This window comes from Wyeomyia smithii, chromosome 1 (genome assembly GCF_029784165.1).
Source record: "Wyeomyia smithii strain HCP4-BCI-WySm-NY-G18 chromosome 1, ASM2978416v1, whole genome shotgun sequence".
NCBI classification, from domain to species: Eukaryota; Metazoa; Arthropoda; class Insecta; order Diptera; family Culicidae; genus Wyeomyia; species Wyeomyia smithii.
The window spans coordinates 196,757,361-196,781,998 of record NC_073694.1 but is presented as its reverse complement, the minus strand read 5'-3'; the positions used below and the strand labels follow the sequence as shown (position 1 = coordinate 196,781,998).

General features: G+C 38.8%; 1 protein-coding gene across 11 annotated transcripts in view; it reads right to left on the bottom strand.

Annotated features, from left to right (window-relative positions):
- Positions 1 to 24,638, bottom strand: part of LOC129718773 (soluble guanylate cyclase 89Db-like) — a 44,601-nt gene that overhangs the window by 2,345 nt on the left and 17,618 nt on the right. For 4 of the 11 annotated variants that reach the window (XM_055669823.1, XM_055669834.1, XM_055669829.1 and 1 more), the window contains exons 2-4: positions 23,218 to 23,590; positions 11,844 to 11,921; positions 11,256 to 11,738 (exon numbers count right to left, since the gene is read on the bottom strand). In XM_055669823.1, the coding sequence (XP_055525798.1) occupies positions 11,256 to 11,738; positions 11,844 to 11,921; positions 23,218 to 23,259 (603 nt within the window). In that variant the 5' untranslated portion in view covers positions 23,260 to 23,590. Of the gene's footprint in view, positions 1 to 11,255; positions 11,739 to 11,843; positions 11,988 to 21,666; positions 21,926 to 23,217; positions 23,677 to 24,638 lie in introns of those variants that run through there. The other 7 variants (XM_055669831.1, XM_055669826.1, XM_055669833.1 and 4 more) reach the window with 7 other exon arrangements.

The following is a 24,638-nucleotide window of genomic DNA, read 5'->3' as shown; positions in this document are numbered from 1 at the left end:
TTTTGACTGCAAATAAAATCTTGAAATTTTAAAATCCCAGATCCAAAACATCTTTTAATCTAATTTACTCAAAATCCAAAATTTATAAATCTCTACATATTAAAACACTAGAAAGCTAAAATCCAAATATCTCGGAATACTAGATATCTTAGGTCCCAAAATACAATAATATTCGAATACTGAAGTCCTGAAATACCAAAATCCTAAAATTCCAAAAACACGAAATTATATAGTCCTTTAATTCTAACATCCTCACAAAATCCTAAGTTCCATAAACCCGAAACGCTTGAATCCTACGACCCGAACATTTCTTTTATTTCCATAATCCTTCTATTTCGCAATCCTTATATTGCGTAACAGTGTATGCCCCTTCTCTTGCGCTGCAGTGCTACCTCCGTCATTTTGATGACAAAGAGAATAGCATCCAGCGTGTACCCGCTCTTCCGGAAACCGATCTGGTATTTGCCTGACACCCTCCGTGTACCTCACTAGTCTGTTGAGAATAATCCTCTCAAGCACATTACCCGCAGTGTCCAGCAGGCAGCCTGTATGCCGATGGGTCCCCTGACGGTCATCCATCCACCTCTGCATAACTGCGCGAAACAGGCCGTGGTATTTTTATCGCAAGCCTGACTGCCAGGTTAGGGATTCCATTCTGTACCGGTGCATTGCTCACCTTTGAGGGAGTCGGCGATCATGATGAGTTCCTCATTCGTAACCCTTACCTCTCCCTCGATCCCGACACTGCTGTTGTCGCTCACGGATTGGCCGACCATCCCTGATCTGTGTTTGAGATACTGGAACGTCGGACGTGAGACTCGACTGCCGGAGGCCAAGGACTGGGTACCCGGTGATACACTCCGTAGGCGCCAGCGCCCCTTTGGTCTTGGCCATTACGCGCATAGCCTCCCAAGTAACACACGTTGTTATAGAATAGTTGACGTTACCTATTCCATGACATCTCTATCACCGAAAAACTAGTAACCAGCGCATGCGAAATCTGTTGTTTGCGCAGTGTAACTAGATCGACAATCGTTTTTATCAGTGGTAGTTTTAATTGATCATAAATTGATGACATAAAATAACATTCAACCTTTCAAAATAAGTTGTTTCTTTCGCTTGAACAGTGAAATTGTTCTCGCATAGTTTCCAAGTTATCTTGATATAACATCTAACCAAACAAGAAAACGTTGTTAGATATACGATAACAAAAATTGGAGTGATATTTGTTACACTGCAAGCGTTTTGTTTATCTTCTGATGGCGCATTTCGTTTTGACCCGCATCGAATAAATATAGAAATCATTCAAATAACGGGTGTTGAATAAAAAATGAGAATTTTTTCAATACCTTTCAGTAACTCAAATACAGAGCGTCAAATTTTCTTTCTCCAAGAAAATTGATCTTTGGGCTTCCTAGAAACAGTAGGCGTGTTTGGTTTTGCTAGTTTGAATTTAGTCAAAGCAAAGATGGCGTCGAAACAGCACGTGCTCCGCGAACGCATTGTACGGTTCTACGAAACGCATTTCCAGCAAGGAAAAAAGTTCACGGTGACACATTTAAAGGAAGAAAATGTACCTGTCAGTACGGTATATCGTATCCTGGGTTCCCTGAACGTAGAGCGGAAGGTCGGAAGTGGTCGTCCGGTGACGATAATGACGAAGCAGAGTAAGACATCGTTAAAGAAGCTGTTTGACAACAAGGACGCAAACAGCCTGCGTGGCGCCGGTCGGAAATATGGCTGCTCCCACGTATTGATCCATCGCACCCTCAAGATGGAAAGAATCGTTTGCAGGAAGAAGACGAGGTCGCCGGAGTACACGGAGGAGCAGATTGGGACGGTTAAAACACAGTGTCGGTTGATGACCAAAAAATACCGCGGGACGTCTTCCGTTCTGGACGACGAATGCTATTTTCCGCATATTCCAGGAAATGATAATTACTACTCCAGCGACAAGTCATCCACACCGCCTGAAGTGAAATACAAGTTCAAGCACAAGTTTGAAAAAAAGGTTATGTTGTACATCGCCATTTCCTACCGGGGCATTTCAAAGCCTTGGTTTAAGCCGAGCGGTCTGGCAATCAACAAACAAATCTATCAAGAAGAGTGCCTCGATAAGATCCTGTTGCCGTTCCTGAACGAGCATCACGCGGTGGGAAGTACGTCTTCTGGCCAGACAAGGCGTCTTCCTATTACGCCAAGAAGACGCTGGCGTATCTTGAGGAGAAAAAGATACCGTTCGTGCCGAAAGATCGTAATTGTATCCGGAAAATGGGCGTAATTGCCGTACAACGTTCTTGTGAGAGCATCGCAACAAAGTTGCGTCGAACAGCAGACCACGGCCCTTACTCAAACATTCACTGATAGTTTTTTTTTGAAGAAAATACGTTATGTTATAATTGAAAATACTGAAATCGATGAAAAAAAATTTTTTTTTTCATATGTGATTGAAAAATAGCAATTGATCAAGTAATTTTACGTAGGCCGTTGAATGCTACTACATTTGTCCTGAGGAACAGAACTTTACAGGTATGTAGTGTTGTTATCAGATAGTTTCATGACTTACGAGAAGGCATAGTGAGGATATTGTCATTGCTGAACTTATATTATTAAAAACATCTCCAAAACCAGAAAAAACGAGCTTGTTTTCGAAAAGCGGTTGTATTACTGATGAAAAACAACTTCAAACTCAATATTATAACACAAGTTTTCAATTGCGCTTGTAGTACTTTCATATGAGTACTTTCGTTGTAAAGTATTTTCTAACATGTTTTGTGTGTTACTTGGGCTATCGAAGTAGGTCCTTTTGCTTGCCTTAATCGCACTATTTAGCGCCGATCTTGCAAAGCCGAATGTTGAGCGGCGCTCAATCCTCTGTTTGTTTGTTCGCGCACACTGCTTCCTCCGGTTTGCACGGCGCACATAGGAGTACGTAGCACAAAAACCTGGCCTAAACTATTTCAATGCGTTTTCAGATCGCAAATGTGTCTCAACGTGGTTTTATCTCTATTAGGCTTCATATTTAGACATAAAAACTTATTATTAACAAGGTCTAATCAAAATCTAATCACCTAGCCGTAATATATATACTTTCCTCTACTATTACTCTGCAATTCTAAAAAAGTACAAATATAATAAGAACTTGTTCTGGTGAATACTTTTTTTTGTCAATAATATCTATTATCTGCTACTATTAAAGTGTCTTTTAAATTACTCGCTTTCAAAGGATCGTCTGATATGGTCTTAGTGACGTTGGAAACCGCAGTTCTCCCAGTAGATCATTAAGTCATGGGAACTGCGTAACTCAACTCATCCAATGGTACAATTTCTCTTAGCATCTGCGTTTTGCGTCTCTTGCTTCGATCACTGCCAACAATCCTTTACTTGGACGACATAAATGCGAAGCTTCCGACCAACTTTACAACATTATGCTACACCAATTTTGTCATATTTCGAAACTGTCAATTTTATATAAACTAACTTTTCAAGCGACTCTGTTGACATCTTAAGATAGAGTGCTTCTTGGAGGACATTCGGGTTTTTTTTGTAAGACTTTTACCACTCGATCATTGTTTTGATCTTTTGTGGTAACATTTTAGGGTTTCTTTAGGTTTTTCCTCCAGAATCAGAAACTTTTTATTAATCGAATGTTCATAGCATTGCGCAATCAACCCGAATAGGGTATTTCTTGGCAAGTTATCACAAAATCCGAAGAAACTAATAAAATTTTCACAATCGATGTATGACAAAGGCATGATAAATGCACTCATTCAATAAAAACAAAAAATTCAGCGAATCTGAATGTTCCAACTTCGCATTGATCGCAATTACGAATGGGTGAGCATGGGGCAGATTTTCTTTCTGGTACTCATTCAGAAACACATATGCTTTCCAATGGTGGGTGAATTTTTGCTGGGACTTGCTGGGAACCCAAGCAAAAATCCTTTTTTGTAACAAAAATGTTGATCAGAGGAAACTGAAAAGCACGGGTATGGCAATGCCTTGTTTTGAACATGTTTTTTCAATCCATACAAAACATTACCTACACAAATTTATTTAACATACCTTTATTGTTACCGCCCATATTGAATTTACGCTCAAGAATCACTTTAAAGCTATAATAACATGAGTGGAAGTGTATAGTTTTCGTACAACAATTTGTGACTTATTCATGGGCTCTAACTAATATCAAGATTATGATAGTTACTGTAGTTTGTAAACAACTCAGATAATTTCAAGATGGTCTGCATACAAAGTAGTAAGTATCAGAGAATCCAAAAAGGATCAATAGCACGAGGAACACTTGAATTATTTTTTTCGTATTTTGGCCAGGTTTTTGATTGAAATACTCCTATGTGCGGTGGTCCGCTATCGCGTCAGTCCACCAGTAAACCGGTGGCTTCCAATTCCTAGGTTGGCAAGCCCTAGGCAAACAGGGCGTCGCATGTCCGCGATAGTATGGCAACTAGTTGGTCAGCAGTCAGGCGGAGGCAGTTGGCTTCCATCGCGCTCTTTTTGAATACCTCGGCATCAAAATGCGATGTCTTCCTGCCGCGGAAGGTCTGAGTATTGGTTCTAGCCGTCATTGGCTGCCTTGCGTTGTTGTCTACACTATAGCAAACCGACTGGTGGTCGCTATTGGTGTAGCCATCGTCTACTAGAGCAGTCCTGGGCTGGAAAACGTCACATCGATGATCGACTCCGCACCATTTTCACTATACGTACATTTGGTCCCAACGTTGACCAGATCTAAGTTGAGCTTTACCAAAGCCTTCAATAGGTTCTGACCTCTCTGGCTCGTAGAGCGACTCTCCCACTCAATAGCTCAAGCGTTGACATAACCTACCATCACCAACTGCGTTAGGCCCGTTAGCTCCACCACCTGGGTGAATCTTTCGCAGTAGAACACTCCGTTTTCCTCGGCAACCGTGTACCCTTCGTTTGAGGTTGAAACAACCTTCTGAACCGGGAACCGTTTTCGCGACAAAATGGTTGAAATAGATCTTGCGCTTCAAGTTTGCCCAGAAATTCTCGATAGGACGCAGCTGGGGGACGTTGGGCGGATTCGCCGACTTCAGTACCAAATCGATATTCAGCAGCTCCATCTCCTCCAACGATCGCTTCGAGTAGTGGGCTGACACCAAATCTGGCCAGAACACCGTGTCTTCGCCCTTATAGTATTTCTTGATGAACGACGCAACTTCTGGCAGGCACTTCGTACTATAAATTTCCCCGTTCACGGCCAGTCCGCGGCAACACCTTCTTTGGGATCTCGGTATGTGAAATAAATTTCATCCCGGAGCTCACTTCCTTCGTGGGAGAAGTGAAATACGAAGTACACTGCCAGTCGTTGCCATCCAGTGTGAGATAAGTCTCGTCGTCCATCACCACTGCCACGTCGCGATTCGCCGGGAAAATCGACTTGATCATCTTATTCAACCGCTGTCGCTGCGTCATTGCCTGTAGCTCCGAGACCAGCGGCTGGGACTGCCGCTTCCTGACATGTATAACCATGTTCCCCAGTTATTTTTTCACAGTTTTACCGCATGCACCAACCTCCCGACCAAGTGCACGCAGCGATCCTTTGAAGCTTCTACTTACTCAGGGTCGTCGGCCGTCCGGAACCGGGTTTTCTTTCGATGCTCTGATCGTTATCCAATAGTGTCAAGATGTTGTAGATGCCGGAACGGGCATACCCGGCGTCCACAAAGTGCCGCACGATGTCCGTTTTTGACGCGGCGGGTTACCGTTCTTTGAACGCACACACTTCTGAACGGAGCAGCTTCACTTTTTTGCCATCACAGTTAGAGTTTAACTAGAAGAGCTGACAATTTTTTTTGCTAACTCATGGGTTACTATGATTGATGATGCACTAGTAGTTTCGTCAGTGCGATTGAAGGTAAACCCATGAAAAATCGGCAATTTTTATCCATTTTTTTACCGCAAATGTTACCCTTCTGGCGCCCTTTTCCTAATACGGTAACCCATGTGTTTCCCGCAGTCGCCGCTCCGGTCGATCTTCCTGCCTCTGAGCCTATTGGTGTTCTAGCTTACGAGGCTAGCACCACCAACCGTTTCTCCACATTATAGGGGGCCGGTTCCCCGGGGACTGCCCCGTTCGCTTACCGACCTGCCCCGCAGAGCAGATCTCGGCGAATGAGAATATGAGGGCATTGGTCGGCACCCCCTTTTCGGAGGCTTCAACCCGAGCCACAAGTTCGGCATACTCCTCTTGAGCTTCGTCGATGGTAGTCCAAAGTAGGAGGAGGCTCTGTTTCAGATCCCTGGACAAATTGCTCCTTTTCACCGCGAGCTCGATGATAGCATCGAATTGTTTGGAAAGCGCTGCCAGCATAGGCCGCTTGTCCCTGATCTTTTCGATGGTCTTGATTAGCAAGGGACCACTTACTAGGGGAGCAAGGCACCGACTTTACTAGGGGGACTCGATGAGCGATGGTACCATTAGCAAAGTCCGACTCTAGTCCATTTTCAACTCAATCAGTTGCCATAATTGGGGCCTTACTGTCATCGGCCCGAACTGGCGGGTTAGTGCGGCACTACTCGCTCCATCGCAGATGCTTTCGGGTACTTGTGCCTTTTGCGAGTAGTTTACTGTCCAGTGTTCGACCCTCATCACCCCTAGGCTACTGTCAGTGGTCACGCACATATTGCATGACCTCGGCGATCGCCACGCGTCGACCCGTTGTGGCATACAGCAGTGCATGCTGTGTACAAGACGTCAACGACGCGTCTACGTAAACACAGTACCTGGAACAGAAAATTTTGATCCTTACAACACTAAATAAAGGCACTGATTCTTGCTTTTAAAATGAAATAGCAGCTAAACTAAAACAGTTAGATACTTGATGTCAAAAAACAACTTGTCGAGTAGACTCTAATGTTTAAATTGGTTACCAACAAAATCAATGTTTATCACACATTTCAAAGGGAAAATTGCAGTTCAGATTTTGAAAAACATTCGATTTTACATTTGTTTCTATCTAAGTGCTTCTTATACTCTCTAATTCAATGTTTTTAAAACACTACTGAGTACTTTCTCAGCTTTCCAACGACACCAACAGAATTGAGCTAGCTATCATATTTTTTGTGCTAGACCTCGTTAAAGGCAAACATAACCAAAAACTCAAAGAGTAAAAAACTCAGACACATAAATTCTAGTGGTTTTAAGCCACCAAAATTTTAAAACCCCCAAATCCTAAATTTGAAGTTTCAGATCTTAAACTACTTAGGCCTTTCAATGTGTAACTCCAAAAATCCTAAAAATCTGAAATCGGTATTTCGTAAGTACTTAAATCTTGAAATCCAGAAATCGTCAACCCTAAGAATCATTTAATGTTCAAAAATCCATAAAATTTTAAAATCTTAAAACTCTAATATCGTATACTCTAAAATTTCTAAACCCAAAAATATCTAAACTCCAAAAATGTCAAAGTCAGAAACTCAAAAAAATTTAAAATCCCAGAATCCTATAATACTTGAAACTTAAAAAAGTAAAATCCTTAAATCTTAATACCTGAAATCTCAAAATCCTTAAATTTTAATACATATACTTAATCAATACATAGTATATTTAATCCCAAATTTCTAAAAGTCTAGAAAATACCACAGTTTATTGAATTCAAAATCCAGAAATCATTGAATCCATGAATACTATGATTATGAAAGGCTTCAATTTTGAAATCCGTTAATCACGGAATCTGGAAATTCTAAAATCTTTGATCACACAGCGCCACAAAAACTTACTTTTTCTTCTACCTCGGCTTCTATGTATGATTTTATGAAATTTCCTCAAATTCGGACCCATATTACCAGTTTCAATGTTTCGACGCCATTTTGCTCAGGAGCCAAATTACAAAATTCTAAAAATTTGTCTACATCAGGTGATATTGGAAGAAGTTGAGAATTATGACATGACAGTTCGGCTGAGTCGTTGTTAAGGTTGACGTCTAGATGGCACGTCTTGCAAAAACCTACTTGACTATCACAAAGCACCCTCTTTCAATGGATACGTGTTAAAATTTAACAGCAATCGGTCGATTGGTTCGTGAGTTACAGCATTGAGAATGAAGCAAGTTTTGTTATTGTGAAAAATTGGAAAAATCCGAATTATGATGAAGCATTGCTTTTTGATTATCCGGACTATTGCAACTTTGGAATATTGGTTTCGTCAATTTCGAACTGGTCGTGTGAGCACAGTTGATACTGAGCGCAGTGGACGTCCAAAAGAGGCTGTTGCTCCAGAAAATAAAAAAAAATCCACAAAATAATTTTAAATGACCGTGAAGTGAAGTTGAGCGGGATAGCTGAAACCCTGGAGATATCAAAAAAGCATGTTGCGTGCATGAATATTTGGACATACGAAAGCTTTGTGCCATCGCATGAGGAAGTAAAGCCGTTGACGCCGGTCCGTTAATCAACGGGTCATGAGTTAGGGTCCTGGGTGGAGTCGCCTCCCGGGCGTCGGTGATTGGCACAACAACAGGGGCGGACCTAGACCGACGGAAAATAAGCGAGAATAAAAATAAAAGAAAGCTGTGTGCAAAGTGGGTGCCCCGCGAGCTCACAATCGAATAAAAAACAACAACGTCTCGATGATTTGGAGCAGTGTTTGAAGCTGTTTATCTGCAGTAAAATTTAGTTTTTGGGTCGATATGTGACAATGATGAAAAAATGGCTCCATCACTACACGCCAGAATCCAATCGACAGTCAGCGAAATGGAGAACAAGCGACGAACAGAATCCCAAGCGTGGAAAGACACAACAGTCGGCTGGCAAGGTTATGGCGACTGTATTATCATTGACTATCTCCAAAAGGGACATACGATCAACAGCGGCTATTATATAGCGTTTGAAAGTTGAAATCGCTCAGAAACGGCCCCATCTTGTGAAAAAAAAAGTGCTGTTTTATCAAGACAATGCACCGTTTCACAAATCAAAGAAATCTATGGCAGAATTGCATGAATTGCGCTTCGAATTGCTTCCGCGTCCACCGTATTCTCCAGAACGGGCCTCCAGCAACTATTTTCTGTTCGTAGACCTGTAGAGAATGCTCGCTGGCAAGAAATTTCAGACCGATGAGGCCTATTTTGAGGAAAAACTGAACTGCCGGTACCCGGATAACTGTCCCATAATGAAAAACAACATGTTGAGAAAACGGCGATTTTATATTATCCGTGAATTTTCGGATTTCCAGCAATTACATCCAGAACCAATGACCATAACAGTTTTATGGCACCACAAGCTTATCGTTGAGAACAAAAAACCATGGATGGAATTGGTTTTACGTTATGTAACTTGAAAAAAAGACAAAATGGGACAAAATATGCGGGTACATCTCAAAAATACTCGCATATTTTGTCCCATTACATATAAATTCAACCAGCAACCGGCAGTATCATTGGCAACGTAGATTGTTCTACAGAAAAACAACATTAGTCTAGTTAATTAAATGACATACTTCTATATGCCTAAAAAAATCCAATACACACTAATCTGGAGCAAAATTATATGTTTACAGTTTGTACCACTATGCAGTGGGACTGTAATGCGGGTACTTTCAATATGGGACAAAAACAACTTGGTATTTTTTCCATGTTTTTCCTTACAAAAGTATCAATTTTAATTTTTTTCCAGAAAATATGATAACAATTAGGTCGATTCCCGATGGTAACTCAAAAGTGACCAAAATCAGTATGGGACAGTTATGCGGGTACCGGCAGTGAAAGAGTACTATAAAAATGGTAGCGAAAAGTTGCAAGATTGCTATGATCGCTGTACCGCCCTCGAAGGCAACATGTTGAATAATAGAATTGAATTTTGCAAAAAAAAAAATTACTGTGTTACCTTATAAACTTTTCAGCCGAACTGTTATTACAGATATTATATGTAGTCAACCTGCACAATAAAAGCTTAATGAATTTCGTTTTCTTCCATTTTCCATTTAACTGTCGATGCTTCCAACGAGAAAATGTTGTTAAAAACCGACTCAAAATTTCACAACGGTTTTCGTTTCATTCTTAGTTCATTAAACAACGTTGACAAGAATCCGATTGACTCTATGAGGGCATTCACATTTCATATAGTCAAGTTAGGGGCTTGGCTCCTCCGTGTACAACAATCTATGTACCGTAAACATTTGTCTTCTGTCTTATTTAAACTGCTCACGGAGGTACTATATGCAGTCATTGCGACACCTTAAGCATATTTATCTTAATTTTTTGTTTTGAAACATCGGCAGCTTAGAAAATTTTGTCCAATTTGAAATCATCTTTCAAAAGATGGGTAAGGGAACGCTGTTAGGTGGATAGAAGTTTTGAATTTTGATGTTTAACTTCAAAACAAGATGGCGTCGACAAAACAATCAAATATTCAAAATGACGCCATTATTGCCTCTTAAGGCGAAATAGGCCCAAACTCGGAGAAATTTGTTTTTGGCATCAATATACATAAAAAAAATCATTCACTGGGGCCTCTTTTACGCGGATTATTTTTATGCGATTTTTTCACAATAACGAGATTATTTTTACGCGATTCGGAAGATTATTTGTACGCGGTATCAAATAAGTTTTGTATAAGTAAATCTTATCTACTCTTTTAAACGTGGTACAATAAACCGCGAAAAAAAGACTCCAGTGTACATAGGAACCAAAGGAAAAAATGTTGCCTTGTGTTATTATAATTATAAATTTCTGCGATCCTTAAGTCCCAAGTCTTAAAATATCGCAATGATATAATTTGGAAATTATAAATTTCTAACAGTATGGATTCTTACAATCATATATTTAAAAAAACGTGTAATTCAAATAACTAATATCGCAAAATTCTAAAATTCCTACTTCTTAAAATTCCATATAATCTGAAATTCTTTATATTCATAATATTTCAAATTGCTGGAATATAAACTTCTTATATCCTTAAATCCTAATATCCTGAAATCATGAGCTTTCAATAACCTAAAATGTATTTGTATCGACTTTGTGTGCAATTGATCAAATCTCTCAATCTTTTGTAGGGACCTAATCCTAAAAACCTAGACTTTCAATGCCCCAACTTTACAATATTTCGAAATCCCGCATTCCTTGTTATCTTGGTGATATATATTCTAGAATGCTGAGTAAAAGTTTGCAGCAAGCTGACTGTGAGACATTTTAATAGTACCATTTTGCTGGTATCGAAGAAAGTGAAAAAAAAAACAAAACAAACGACATAAACACTCCTACAGGGTCCATACTCACATACGCCCGGTTGTCGAAATCCAGCCGATACTTCACGATCACCGTCTTCAAGCCACCCTGTATTGAGATCGGTCCCGCCGTGCCACCAGGAACATCGTTCTGGCTTTCCAGTACCTTAATGGTGATATCCATATTGTACAGCTGCTTGGCGATTTCCATCAGCTGTCCCCGTAGGTACTTGGAAAAGCCCGACCGGGTGCTGCGGTACACCAGTACCGCACCGTTTTCGTCCATCTCGGTCAGCTGCATCGAAGGGCTTTTCATCTTCCGATAGGTGAACCGCATCTGCAGGTGAATATTATCCACCGAGTGCAGGAAATCGCAAAAGTATCGTCCTGTTGCCTTGATCAGCTCATCGTAGCCAAAGTTGCTGAAGAATCGCACGAAGCAGCGCCCGAAAAAGACCATGAACTCGTCGATGCTTTTCCCAGTGATTGCCGATAACGCAGCCGCCAGATCCGGTATGAGGCTATCCGGGTATTGCTGATGGTGGAAAAAGAGACATATTCATGTTAACCGAATAACGCAGGGTACGCCTAATGAGTATGCAAATCATGCCGCGCGCTGGTGTGGAAAAGCTCTGCTTACCTGATACGTGTTGAACACCGTCAGCTTGCAGCCAGTCGTCAGTAACGCCTGTCTCCATATGTGTTCGCCATACTCGAGCTACATCGATCGAGTCGGAAGATTAGATCGGCCCGTGGAGGCGCGAGGAAAAGAAAGGGTGAGAATCTTAATTTAATTTCCAGTGAATATCAATTTTTTTCTCGAAAGTGGGGGGCGGTAGTCAAAGCAGGTGTACAAAGAAAAAGCAAACAAATGCTCCACAGAATAAATCACGTGAAACCGGGTAGAACGATGATTGCGTTGCGAGAGCAAAGGTTATTGTTTTGCTACTGAATATGTGATGATGGATAACACAAATATGATTGCTGGTTAATTGGCTGATTGTTTGTACAGCAAATTGGGTCGGTCGGGGATTTGCGCTGCAAAGGATTGATTAGAGAAACAGTAAACATTATTGGTTTTGACTTGTGTTTTATTTTCACCCTGTTGAGTTGGAATTTAATGCTACGAAAGCAGAGTTTTACGTTCATTATTTTCAGCCTAAAAATATCGCTAAGCAAGGTGTATACCACGACCGAAATTGTAGTTTAGTTTTGAATCGGCGCCGAGTGAAGAATAATGAGATTGTCCTAAATAAAATAGAAATGAAAAGACTCAAGAGACTAATTAAAATAACTGAAACGCTTTTATACTTCTAATAGGTTTTGAATATATCACATATTAAGCCCTGAAACTGTATCTTTGTTCGATCCATATTATTCTATTCGTTGATGGTTTTAATATGAAGACGAGATTTCATGAGCAGTCAGAAATTAGCTTTTACTGTTACGAAAAAAATGGAAAAAAAATGTGCTCCACTCTGGGCAAGCTTCTGTTTCTTATTACCTCGCCGCAGAAGTACATAAACAGCAAAAATCCTAATGCAGTCCCTGGTGGCACTTTCGAACCATTTCTTCCTCCCTAATTTGCAATTGTACTGACAGCCGTATCAAATGGAAAGTCGATATCGAAAGAACGATTGAAAAAAAATTCACGCGTGAGACACCAAAAAACAAATAAGCTGTTCCATCATTTTCACCTGCTAATTTAGTAAAATAAGTCTCCTTTTCGCTTTTTTTGTCAATTCAATTTTATTATAATTATTCCTCGATGGGAGTTGAATGAATCTATTCTTTCCGACAGAAATGTCGTTTCTAAAATAACTTGTGATCTTTAATAATATATTGCTGACACTGATACGTTGCCGTAAATGAGTTCTGATCTATTTAACATTCATTTAGGTTGAATAACGGAACCCGATAGTATGATAGATAGGCGGTACGCACCCCTAGCAGAGGTACTTCACTGCCATTTGTTATGTCAATTTCATTGATAGCCACATTCGCCTTGAGTAAATGGCCAACTCATGCTGAAGTTAATAGCATCTGTCCACTTAACACTAATTAGACTTGAATTTAGGGAAAACCGATGCGAATGGTATAAAATTAGATAAGTTTAAACGGAATGATATTAATAGGGTTTAAAAATCATAGAAACTGAAAAGCATCGGAGAATTACCTTCGTTCAAACTGAAATTAGTAAAATACGATTACGTTCACATAAAAATTATGCGAAACTTACACCTGCAGTAGCTGATTGGGATTCAGATCGTAAATCTTTTTCTTAAAATTGGCAGTTAGTGAATAAAGCCACCCCGTTTAACGAAAAACTCAAACGATTCTTTCTCTGAACCGCTGTTTGAACTTTCGGCGTTGCTTACAAATGAAATCTCCAGCACTAGCTTGAGGGGTTCATAATCCAATTGGGAAAGTTTTGGAAACGTCCGTCCGAACAACCCATCAGCAATGTGAATGAGAAGGTAGCTTTTCTAATATACAATCATAATTTATATTTAAACTTACCCCTAGAGCAAGGGTTCTGAAAGAATTAATCTATATTAATTATTAAATATTAATATTAGTGTATTAAATATTGATTACTAATTTGGATTGGGAATTGTGTTTCCTGAACAAAAAACAATTCCTTTATTAAAAACCACAAACACTTCAATGTTCTCAATAGCAAAATAATTACATATCAAACTAAGGCAGTAAATATTGATTATTCTGTCAAATGATTCACCACCATGTATTAACGTCATAAATTTTATACTTTTTTGTTGGTCTTCAACAGTTAAGGCTTCTTACTCCGCACCACGAGTACACATTGGTATTTGTTCCCTTCAAGAGCAAGTCAACGATTAATAGATCATCAAACACCAATCGTCCCAAAGTTGACACAAAAGACAGTCACTCCCGATACCGCGGTCAATCGCATGTGGCACGCCGCAAAACTATGTCACAAGCTAGACACGTAGGCCGGTAGCGCTCTGCAGTCTAGAGTATAAACGGCGGTAAAGATATAAAATTGAATTATATCCGAAATGACTTATCACGAATGGAATTATTGTGTCGTGAAAAACGATTACCCGCTTCCGGGCCGGACACCATCACGTAGGTTAAAACACAGGCCTGGTTGAACGGCTGCACTTGAAATGCGCAGGAACGCGATAGTAACTTATTTTAATTGACAATGCTTCTATCAATAATCAATCATTTGAATGCTTCTTTCAGAGGTGGAATTGCGTTGTTCTATACCTCCAATTTGCTTTGAGTACTTATCAAACTTCGAGAATAATGTTTAAATTCAATTTTCGCAGACCTACGCGAGACACCTTTCATCTTGTTTTCGCGGGGTCTGCAGAGGATTCACGGTAGCTACTTTGCTTCTCTTAGAAATCCTGCTCACTTAGCCGGCACGAAATAAAATGAGTTGAAACACAAATCCGCCTTAACACAGTTTAACCGGCGCTCATTTTTTCACGCATTCATAAACCCCTTTTTTGACTTCAAACTTACCCAAAAATGTGAAATTGGCAAAAAATTACAGCAACTTTCCCAAGTCAAAGAGATGCAGGTAAGTGTAAATGCTTCAACGAACCGGGAGATAATTATTTAACGAAGCGAAAGACGTTGAAAGCCGCTGGCTAGACACAATGCGAGGGACTTTTTTGCAGAGTGTAACTTCTGCTAACGAAACAGATAAATGACCAGTGAAATCATCATGAAGAATAAAATTATTTAAATGCTCGACAGTTTATCTTGCTTATTTGTTTCTCGAATTTCATTTTTTTTGTTAAAATTCACTTTCCCAACTTTAAGATTTTCATGTTATAGTTTGTATATTATTTTGTGTTACAAGGTATGCTGGAATATATGAAATTTCTATTCTGGCCGGTTTTGTCCTTACGAAGCACGTTTCGGCGATTCTGAGCTCAATTTGAGATCATTTTCTACTTTGCCCTTTTCTGGCCTTAGGAAGCACTTTTCGGCGATTCTGAGCTCAATTTGGGATCATTCTCTATTTTGCCTTCTTCTGGCACTTTTCGGTGATTCTTAGCTCAGTGTGTGATCATTTTCTATTTTGCCTTTTTTGGCCTCAAGAAGCACTTTTCGGCGATTCTTAGCTCAATTTGGGATCAATTTCTATTTTGCTCTTTTTTGATCTTAGGAAGCACTTTTCGGCGATTTTGAGCTCAATTTGGGGCATTTTCTATTTCGCTCTTTTTTGGCCTAAGGAAGTTTTTTTTGGCGATTTTGTGCTCAATTTGGGGTCATTTTCTATTTTGCCTTTTTATTTATTTATTTTATTTATTTATTTATTTCGTCAAGCGAATGTAGACTACAGTTATAATAATACAATGTTTACTTATATTCTATACATTATTTTCAGTAATTAGTCGTTTTTTGATTTGATTTCTGCCCATAGTGATGTCGATATTTTCGCAGTGCTGATTATAGTGACACATCATGCGATTTATTGGACCATTTTTTGAGTAGTTAGTTCTGTGAGAGCTTTCCGAAAATATTTTACGATATCCTAATTGACGACTGGGTGCATAAAAATTTAGTTGCTATAATAATTTAGAAGATTGCACGCGTTGAGAAATAATGTCATTGATATAGTGAAGCATTCAAAGTTCGCGGCGTTTTTTAAGTGCTTGTATGTCTATAAGCATGCAGCGTGCTTCATATGATGGTAAGGGAAATGCTGTCAAATTTAGCTTACGAAGCGCGTACAAAAAAAATTGTTTATGGACAGATTCAATGCGTTCTTCATGTGTTACAATATAGGGATTCCATATAATGCTACAATATTCCAGAATTGGTCGGACGTATGTAATATATAATAGTTTAATTGTGTATGGGTCTTGGAAATTATGCCCGAAGCGTTTTATAAAGCTCAGCATACTATTTGCTTTGTTGATTTTTGTGTTATAATGTTCTATGAATGTAAGTTTGGAGTCTAAGACTACGCCTAGGTCCCTTACGATTTTGCATTCTTCTTCTGGTTGGTTTCCTAAGAAAATGTCTGTTGGTGGTGTTACTGTTTTTCTGCTAAAGGCTATTAAATTACATTTTTTTAATGTTGAGTTGCAATAGGCTTTTGTTGCACAAAGTGTAGAATACATTAATTTCATTCTGGAATATTTCGAAGTCTTCTGCATTGATTATTTCTATAAAGAGCTTCATGTCGTCAGCATATACAAGCACATGTATTGATTTAAGAAGAAATGAAATGTCATTCACGTATAATATAGAAGGAAGAGGGCCCAGGTGAGAACCTTGAGGAACCCCGGAAGTTACTTCTATTGGGTTTGAAAAGTAATTTTGAAAGCGGACTATTTGTGTTCGTTTTGTTAAGTATGACTGCAGCCATTCCAAAAATTTTGTTTCGATGCCGTATTTTTCGAGCTTGAAGAGCAATAAAGGTATGTCGATTCTGTCAAATGCCTTGCTAAAGTCCTAATAAAGAGCTTCTTCGTGGTTGCCGTTGTCCGTTACAGCCAAAGTGAAAGTTATGAATTCCAAAAGATTTGTGGTAGTTGATCGGCCTTTGAAAAAGCCGTGCTGTTGAGTTGTAATTTGGTGTTTTACTTGCTGAAGGATTTTTTCATTTAGTTTTGATTCAAATAATTTTGGAATGCATGAAATAATGGCAATTCCACAATAACTATGAATGTCAGATCTCGCGCCAGATTTGAAAATTGGCACTAAATATGAGATTTTCCAAGGTTCTGGAAAAATTCCACTCTTCAGAGACATATTAAAGAGGTAAAGTAAAGGTGTAGATAGTTCTTCTGCCGAGTTTTTGAGAAAAATTTGAGCTATTCTGTCAGGTCCAGGACATTTCGTAGCGTTCTGAATCTCGAATTCAGATATTTGATTGACAGAGAAAGAATTCGAATATTCAGGAAAATACGAGAAATATTGCGGTCGCGGTCTGTTCCTTCAAATGTGGGGTATATCTCTTGAAAAAAAAGTGGCAAAAAGACTACATATTTCATTACTAGTGTGTCCTACATTACTGTCAGATGCATTCGTGATAGAAAGTTGTTACTTTTTAGTTTGGTTTTTACGTAATTGAAGAAGTTCTTAGGGAAAGTTTGATTTGATGTTCGATTTAACGGTTATGATCTTCATGTGCAATTTTTTTGGCCTTAGAAAGCCTTTTGGCGATTCTGAGCTCAATTTGGGATCAATTTCTATTTTGCCCCTTTTTAGGATTGGAAAGCACATTTCGGTGATTCTGAGCCTAATTTGGGGTTATTTTAGATTTTGCCCTTTTTTGGCCTTAGGAAGCACTTTCCGGCGATTCTGAGTTCGATTTGGGATCATTTTCTATTTTGCTCTTTTTTGGCAATCAATTCAATTTGGGGTCATTATCTATTTTGGCCTTTTTTGGCCTTAGGAAGCACTTTTCTGCGTTTTTAATTCTCTATTTTGCTCTTTTTGGCCTTAGGAAGAACGTTCTGAGCACAATTTGGGGTCATTTTATATTTTGCCCTTTTTTGGCCTTAGGAAACACTTTCCGGTGATTCTGAGCTCAATTTGGGGTCATTTTCTATTTTGCCCTTTTTGGTCTTAGAAAGCACCTACTGGCGATTCTGAGCTGAATTTGGGGTCATTTTCTATTCTACCCTTTTTTGACCTTAGGAAGCACTTTCCGGCGATTTTTGGCTCAATTTGGGGTCATTATCTATTTTGGCCTCTTTTGGCCTTAGGAAGCACTTTTCTGCGTTTCTGAGCTCAATTTGGAGTCATTTTCTGTTTTGCCCTTTTTTGGTCTAAGTAAGCACTTTTCGGTGATTCTGAGCTCAATATGAGGTCATTTTCTATTTTGCCCTTTTGGCCTTAGGAAGCACCTTTTGGCGATTCTGAGCTCAATTTGGGGTCATTCTGTATTTTGCCCTTTTTGGCCTTAGGAAGAACCTTCTGAGCTCAATTTGGGGTCATTTTATATTTTGCCCTTTTTTGGCCTTAGGAAACACTTTCCGGTGATTCTTAGCTCAATTTGGGGTCATTTGCTATTTTGCCCTTTTTGGCCTTAGGAAGCACTTTTCTGCGATTCTGAGCTCAATTTGGGGTCATTTTCTGTTTTGCCCTTTTTTGGTCTTAGTAAGCATTTTTCGGTGATTCTGACCTCAAATTGGGGTAATTTTCTATTTTGCCCTTTTATGGCCTTAGGAAGCACTTTCCGGCGGTTCTGAGCTCAATTTGAGATCATTTTCTATTTTGCCCTTTTTGGCCTTAGGAAGCACTTTTTGGCAATTCTGAGCTCAATTTGGGGTCATTATCTATTTTTGCCTTTTCTGGCCGTAGGAATCACTTTTCAGTTTGGGATCATTTTCTAATTTGACCTTTTCTTGCCTTAGAAAGCACTATTCGGGGATACTGAACTCAATTTGGAATAATTTTCTATGTTTCCCTTTTTCGGCCTTAAGAATTTTCTCTGGCTTTAGGAAGCACTGCTAGAGGAGCAGCATGTTTAAATTTTGCTTGCGTGTAGAAGCGACAATTGTGCACTCAAAATATTTTTCAAGTTATAATTACCGGATAAGTTATGTGAATATTTTCCACTGTCATTTTTATGTAGATTTTACGTAATTGTCATTTGAGTTCATCATGAACTGGTGAGGTGATTTATTCTGTGAATCTTATTCAGTAGACATATACATTCCATGGGAGTTTCACGTAGAATTATTTACCGGTAAAGTGAAAAGCATTTGATTGTCTGATAGGTTCTACGTTTTATACAACGTATAATATTCAATTGTGGTTTCCCAAGTTCTTGAGAGACAAGGACAAGTTTTCAGAAATTATCCAACTAATTAGTCTATAAGTCGCACAGGCATGCAAAATCGCCAATTCGTGAATAAATTAAACGACATACAAAATGGCAAAATGATATTGCGACATTCTCTGGCGATAATCACTGTTAGCTGCAACTGTTTATGTTCAAGAAATTCTTCGCGATTTGAACTGAATCTGTGTGAAATCCCGATGCCAGATTCTTATGGTTTTTCTGAAGCTCACTCATTGGGAAGTCATCGAGGAATTCCTTTCATGTTCAAAGACAACATCAGACAACAGCTTCGCCATTTTGATTTCTGTGTATTTTCACACGGAGAGTTAACGCGATACTTCACTCTGTTTGACGTTTCCAAGTTGACGTAGATGCTACGTGATAGAACATAGTATGCATGTGATTTTCACGTAGATGTTATGTTTGTCACATAAATCATGCAAAATGACAGAAAATGAATAAGTACAGAAAATTTCACGTAACAATAACGTGAAAAATATGTTGAGTGTGGTATAAGCGGAATTCTAACCTCTCTATCCGGGACGTCGCTGACAAGTTCAATGTCCGCTACTGTGCGGGTCTAGAATCGAGACGGGTTTTCGACGTTTAAGATGAAACGGAACGGTATCCAAACGTTATTTTATCATTGTTAAATATTTATTTTTTGTGATGCTATAAAATTCAACAGAATCATAACAATTTGAACATTTCTATATGCTAGCACAGCCTGCTGCTGACAACACGGGTGCAAAATTAGACACACTCAGTTGACTTTTGCGAGGCAGTACACTTCAGAAGCAAGTTTCAGCCCATTTCGGCCGATTTTTAGCGGAAGTTAGTTACGATCGCGCTGTTTATTTCTGTAAAAAGAAAATTATACATAGTTTGAATGGACACGCGACTCTTAAGTGTCGGAAATGTAAACAACACCGAGAGAGAAAAAAATAGAGATGTTGAAAGTAGCAAGATTGAACCGTTTAAAAGGTTTTACGGTGAAACCAAATGAGCAAACTGATTAATTCAGGTGCTCTGATTTTGGTTTAGCAGTTTTACAATAAATAGTTGCAGGTTATTTGAAAAATTTAAGATGTTCTATGAGGAATTCCCGAAATGCGGTAGTATGCTGGAGGAAGCCAGCGGTCCTCCCATGCTTGGACTCCGTTTCGTTTCACGTTAAGAAAGTCCAGGTGGCGAACCGAGATTATAAACAAAATACGTCGCCAGGGTAGCGGTTCCGAAAGCTGTATGCAATTCTGCTTACAAAGTTCGAATGTACCGTCATGGTCGACGAAACTTATGTGAAGATTGACTCCGAGCAGCTTCTAGGACAGGAGTTTCAAACCACATTAAGAAAAAGTAAAATGGCCGACATTTTCAAAATAATCAAACTGTCAAAGCTCCTATCGAACGGTATTGGGCCTTGGTCAACCGAAATCTCAAAACAACTAATAAACCGATGCAGCAGTTTGAACAATGTTTTCAACAAAGCAAAAAGTCTCATATTTTGTCATCCATCTATTTTCCGTTATATTGCTCAAATGTCCGTAATATCTTGGCCCAGCAGCGGAACAAATTTAATATGCTGCTTACCTATGGCAATGAAAACCATCAAACAGCAAACCTGTGCTTTTAATGCAAAATATTCTAGCTTTAAGTTAGATTTAGTTTCAGCTCGTAGTCGGCAGCGAGGATAAAAAATTTGCTTTTAGTTATTAAGATACTTTAGAAAGTAAGCTACCAAATATAATTGGCGCCGTTAAACATTGAATTGTATTTGTGCCGTGTCAAATACACTATAGATGAAGAAAAAAAAAATTGCTCAAATGGCAGTTAGTAATTGATATAGGTACTCAAAATTAATAAGACTCATCGTTGGCAAATTTAACGGCCTAAAACTACATATAAAATTCCAGCACCATTTACTAGTGAAGCAAGAATGTGATACAGAACAGAGGATTAAAAAGAAAACTTTGTATATGTTGGTGTCACTAAGTGTGGCTTAATCGACCTGACGTACGAACAATGGTGTGTTACAGGTTCTTGTAGGCTATTTAGGTATAGCTTTGAATCTAGCTTTTCGTTCCGTGGTCAAACCGGAGATTCTGCAAAAACTGCACACGTGCACGAAAACACACAAGGCACACTAGATGTTGTGAGGGGAAACGATACAAACGTAAACACGGGATAGAAAAATACACTAGAAACGGGACACAGACAAACAGAGACAGATGGACCGCTTGACAAACTTTCAACTCGACTTATGTCATGATGTCTGAAGAGTTGCCTTCCAACCAGTTTGTGGTAGAAATTTGAAGCGCCCAAAGCGCTTCGGTGGTGAGATTGCGTCTAACGGCGAATTTTAAAGAACTTGTATGCAAGCTACAATTAATTATGTTTAAAAAACAATCCAAACGAGAGTACCGAAGAATAGAATCTGACCAGGCAAGTTCAGAGCTTTAGTTTTTCAACGGGTTTTGGATTGGCATGGTGGAAATATTTCTGAAGGACACCACACAGAATAACGAGTAAACAAACAGTTGTTCCAGCTAAGAAACGTTGACAACACAAACACGGTAGGTCAACAGGTGTGTTAAGAAACAAACAAACGTCACAACCGGGGGGGAAACAACACAATCTTGGTTTGCAGACCGATACTTACCAGCACACCTTGATGCATTCCTTGCAGAATAACACCGTACATTGTGTTTACGAGTATTTTTGTAATTCGTAGCTTTCTACAGAAAAGATCTTACTGTTCTTGAATATTTTGAAAGGCCTTTTAAATTTTTACTGAGGAAAGATTACTTTTTTACTTTAAACGATGACAGGTTGTGGCAGATTAATTGCACTCTATGCAGGTTTATTTTTTAATGCAAGTCTGTGGAAATTGAATGATGTTCCATTTAATTAGATTCAAACTGTAATAAAATTAAATATACGATAATTTTGTTAGATCTTTCCTGTAATGAGTAAGCAATGTGAACAATTGATTAGCGCTAATTGAATGCTTTTGGTCGGGCAATCACAAAACACGAAATATTTTTTATAATATTTAAAACAATTTCATTTTTACAAGCTACATTGTTTTAAAAAAAATGGGGAAACGAATTCAAAGTATTATTATTATCAAACTTCAAATACAAACAATATTGATTTAGTTAAACCTGCCACAGACCTAACACCGAGTACCAAAACAATTTGCTTTCAACACCTCATCTCTGTGTGTGCCCTGTGTGTTTCGCAACCTTCCTATCACGGGCAACGAAATTTTCCTCAGGCCACCTGCCCAATTTATTTCCGCCACTGGAAAATTCTATAATGTGCTCACTGCACAATCAATCGATCCGTTGCCATACCACGGGTGCCATTAGTTGAGAACCTGAAAGCCAGTTGTCGCATACTCTATACATAGGAGGATAAAAATGTACACACGCGAAAAAAAAAATGATCATAAATATAAATTATGCAGTGCTTTTTCGCGTCGGATTCAAATTGGGTTTCCGTTGCGGAGAGACAAATCTGAAATTCGTTGTTGAGTTTGTTTCCACTACGAATGCAGAGCTTTTATTTCAAGATCAGGACAGCTTGGAGCTTCCCCTGCCAACTTTTGAAGAACGATGAAATCTCATTCAACATTTGTTTACCTGCTTTCGGACGGTTGACAGCAACCCTCAGATGCAAACTCGACGCTCAATTAACAACGAGAAAAGCTAGAGGAGATTTTTTTTAAATTTTGTTTGTCGATCAAGATAATTAATTCTGTTTGCGAGATTATAATTTTAAAGTTTATTTTTCTTGAATCGTTTATTGTATATAATTTGCACGAACAAAACTTGTTTCAATAAATAAATCATTTTGGGTACGTTTGAAACGATTTTGACACTTTTACACGTTCCACATTTTCGTATTGTTTTACATGTTTTTCTTGTTTTCATCAATGTTTGCATCTGAGGGCTGAGCTGCCAATGTACTGTTTTTCAACACAACATTATAATGGACGAGTTAAAATTGTTAAATGCCTTTTGAGCATAAATTTACACCAAAAATATTCAAAAGCAGGACCATAATTTAGAATTTTTTATTATTTCATTCTAGACGGTGTACAGATTAGACTTTTTTAAACAAGCTTCCTGCTTGTTCGTTATAGTTCCTCACCGTCAAGCAACGATAAAAAATTTACTGCCATTATTAACATACATACCAAACTCACCTGTACAAAGTGTTGAACGCTTTCCAGCAGCATACCATACATGATGACCAGTTGATGTGGTCTGTCAAGAAGCGATAGTCAAGCAAATCAGCGGTTGTACTTTATTCAGACTAATTGAGATGTATCGCAGACAGTATGATATCGCCAAGGAACAGCCTCTCAGCCGCTCAGCTTTTGGCCGACGTTTGTCGGCTCTCCTACACCGAGTACTCTTCACAGAAGAGAAATGTGATGTTTTGTCATCGCTCGTTTGAACAGCACTTTCGCACACTTTTCCAGCTTCTACGCGTTGACTATTGCATGCTGCTCCGTGGTGTGGCACTTTATCTTACAGAACTATTGAATTTTTTTTGTCTACTGCAGCTAAATTCCTCTAAACACTATTTTTGATATCAATCACGACAGTTCTATAAATAATTCCATCAAACATTTCTCGCGTAATTTTTCAAAGCGACCTATCTAACATTGAGAGATTCTCTTTGTTTACTTTCTCTTTGATCAATAATTATGTTATTTTTTCCATATTTTATAACATTCAATACATAGTAAGCAAGACAGTATTACTATCTCTCGATTAAGGGGAAGAAAGCTTAGAAAATATATATAATGACAACGTAATTAACGGAACAAAGTGAGAGAGGAGAGAATCTGTCATTGTTACTTAGGTCCCTTTGAAAAATTACGCGAGATTTGATTGATCAATTGCTCGGATGCTTGCGACAGTAGACGAAGACAGTGGAACGGAGAAACGACATCTCACATACCCTCTCGCTCTCTCTCTCTCATTCTATAGTGTAGATTCTTTATTTTATTTAAAGCGGCAGAATTGTCCTTAAAAAAAAGAATTTCCAGCTAGTAACGGAAGCTGCTATAATAGACATCGTTTCGTTTACCTTTAATGTGCCCACACTATACAGACTTCCGGACGACAGGAGAATCGTCCGTGGTTTACGTTTTTTCCGCGAGATGAAGAGAAGCGCTTTTTTTACGGTCGCATCCACAACAACCAAAAGCGGCCATTTATTCAGTGCTATTTCGATGGCAGTTAAGAGTAGGATTACAAATTCAATTACGATATCGATTGTGGCCCATCACTTGAGTGGCTTTCGTGAGCCAACAGCACGAACAGAATCTTCGGCAATCAAAGTCCTTTAATGTAAGGGCTCTTCTTTTATATCGCCAATGGCCTAAAATTTCAACTTTACCGCTGTGAATACTCAGTATGATCGAAAGGTATACTGCTATTCACTACTGAGGAGTCAACAAACGATTATTAATTTTTTTTTATTTTGGTTGTTTTGCGAAAGTGATATTTGTAATTAAAATACATAGCACATTTTGGCACCAGTGATACCAATCGACCCTATCTTAAACTGTGCCCAGGTGTGTAAACTGTTGAATACCTATTGCATCCGAAATTT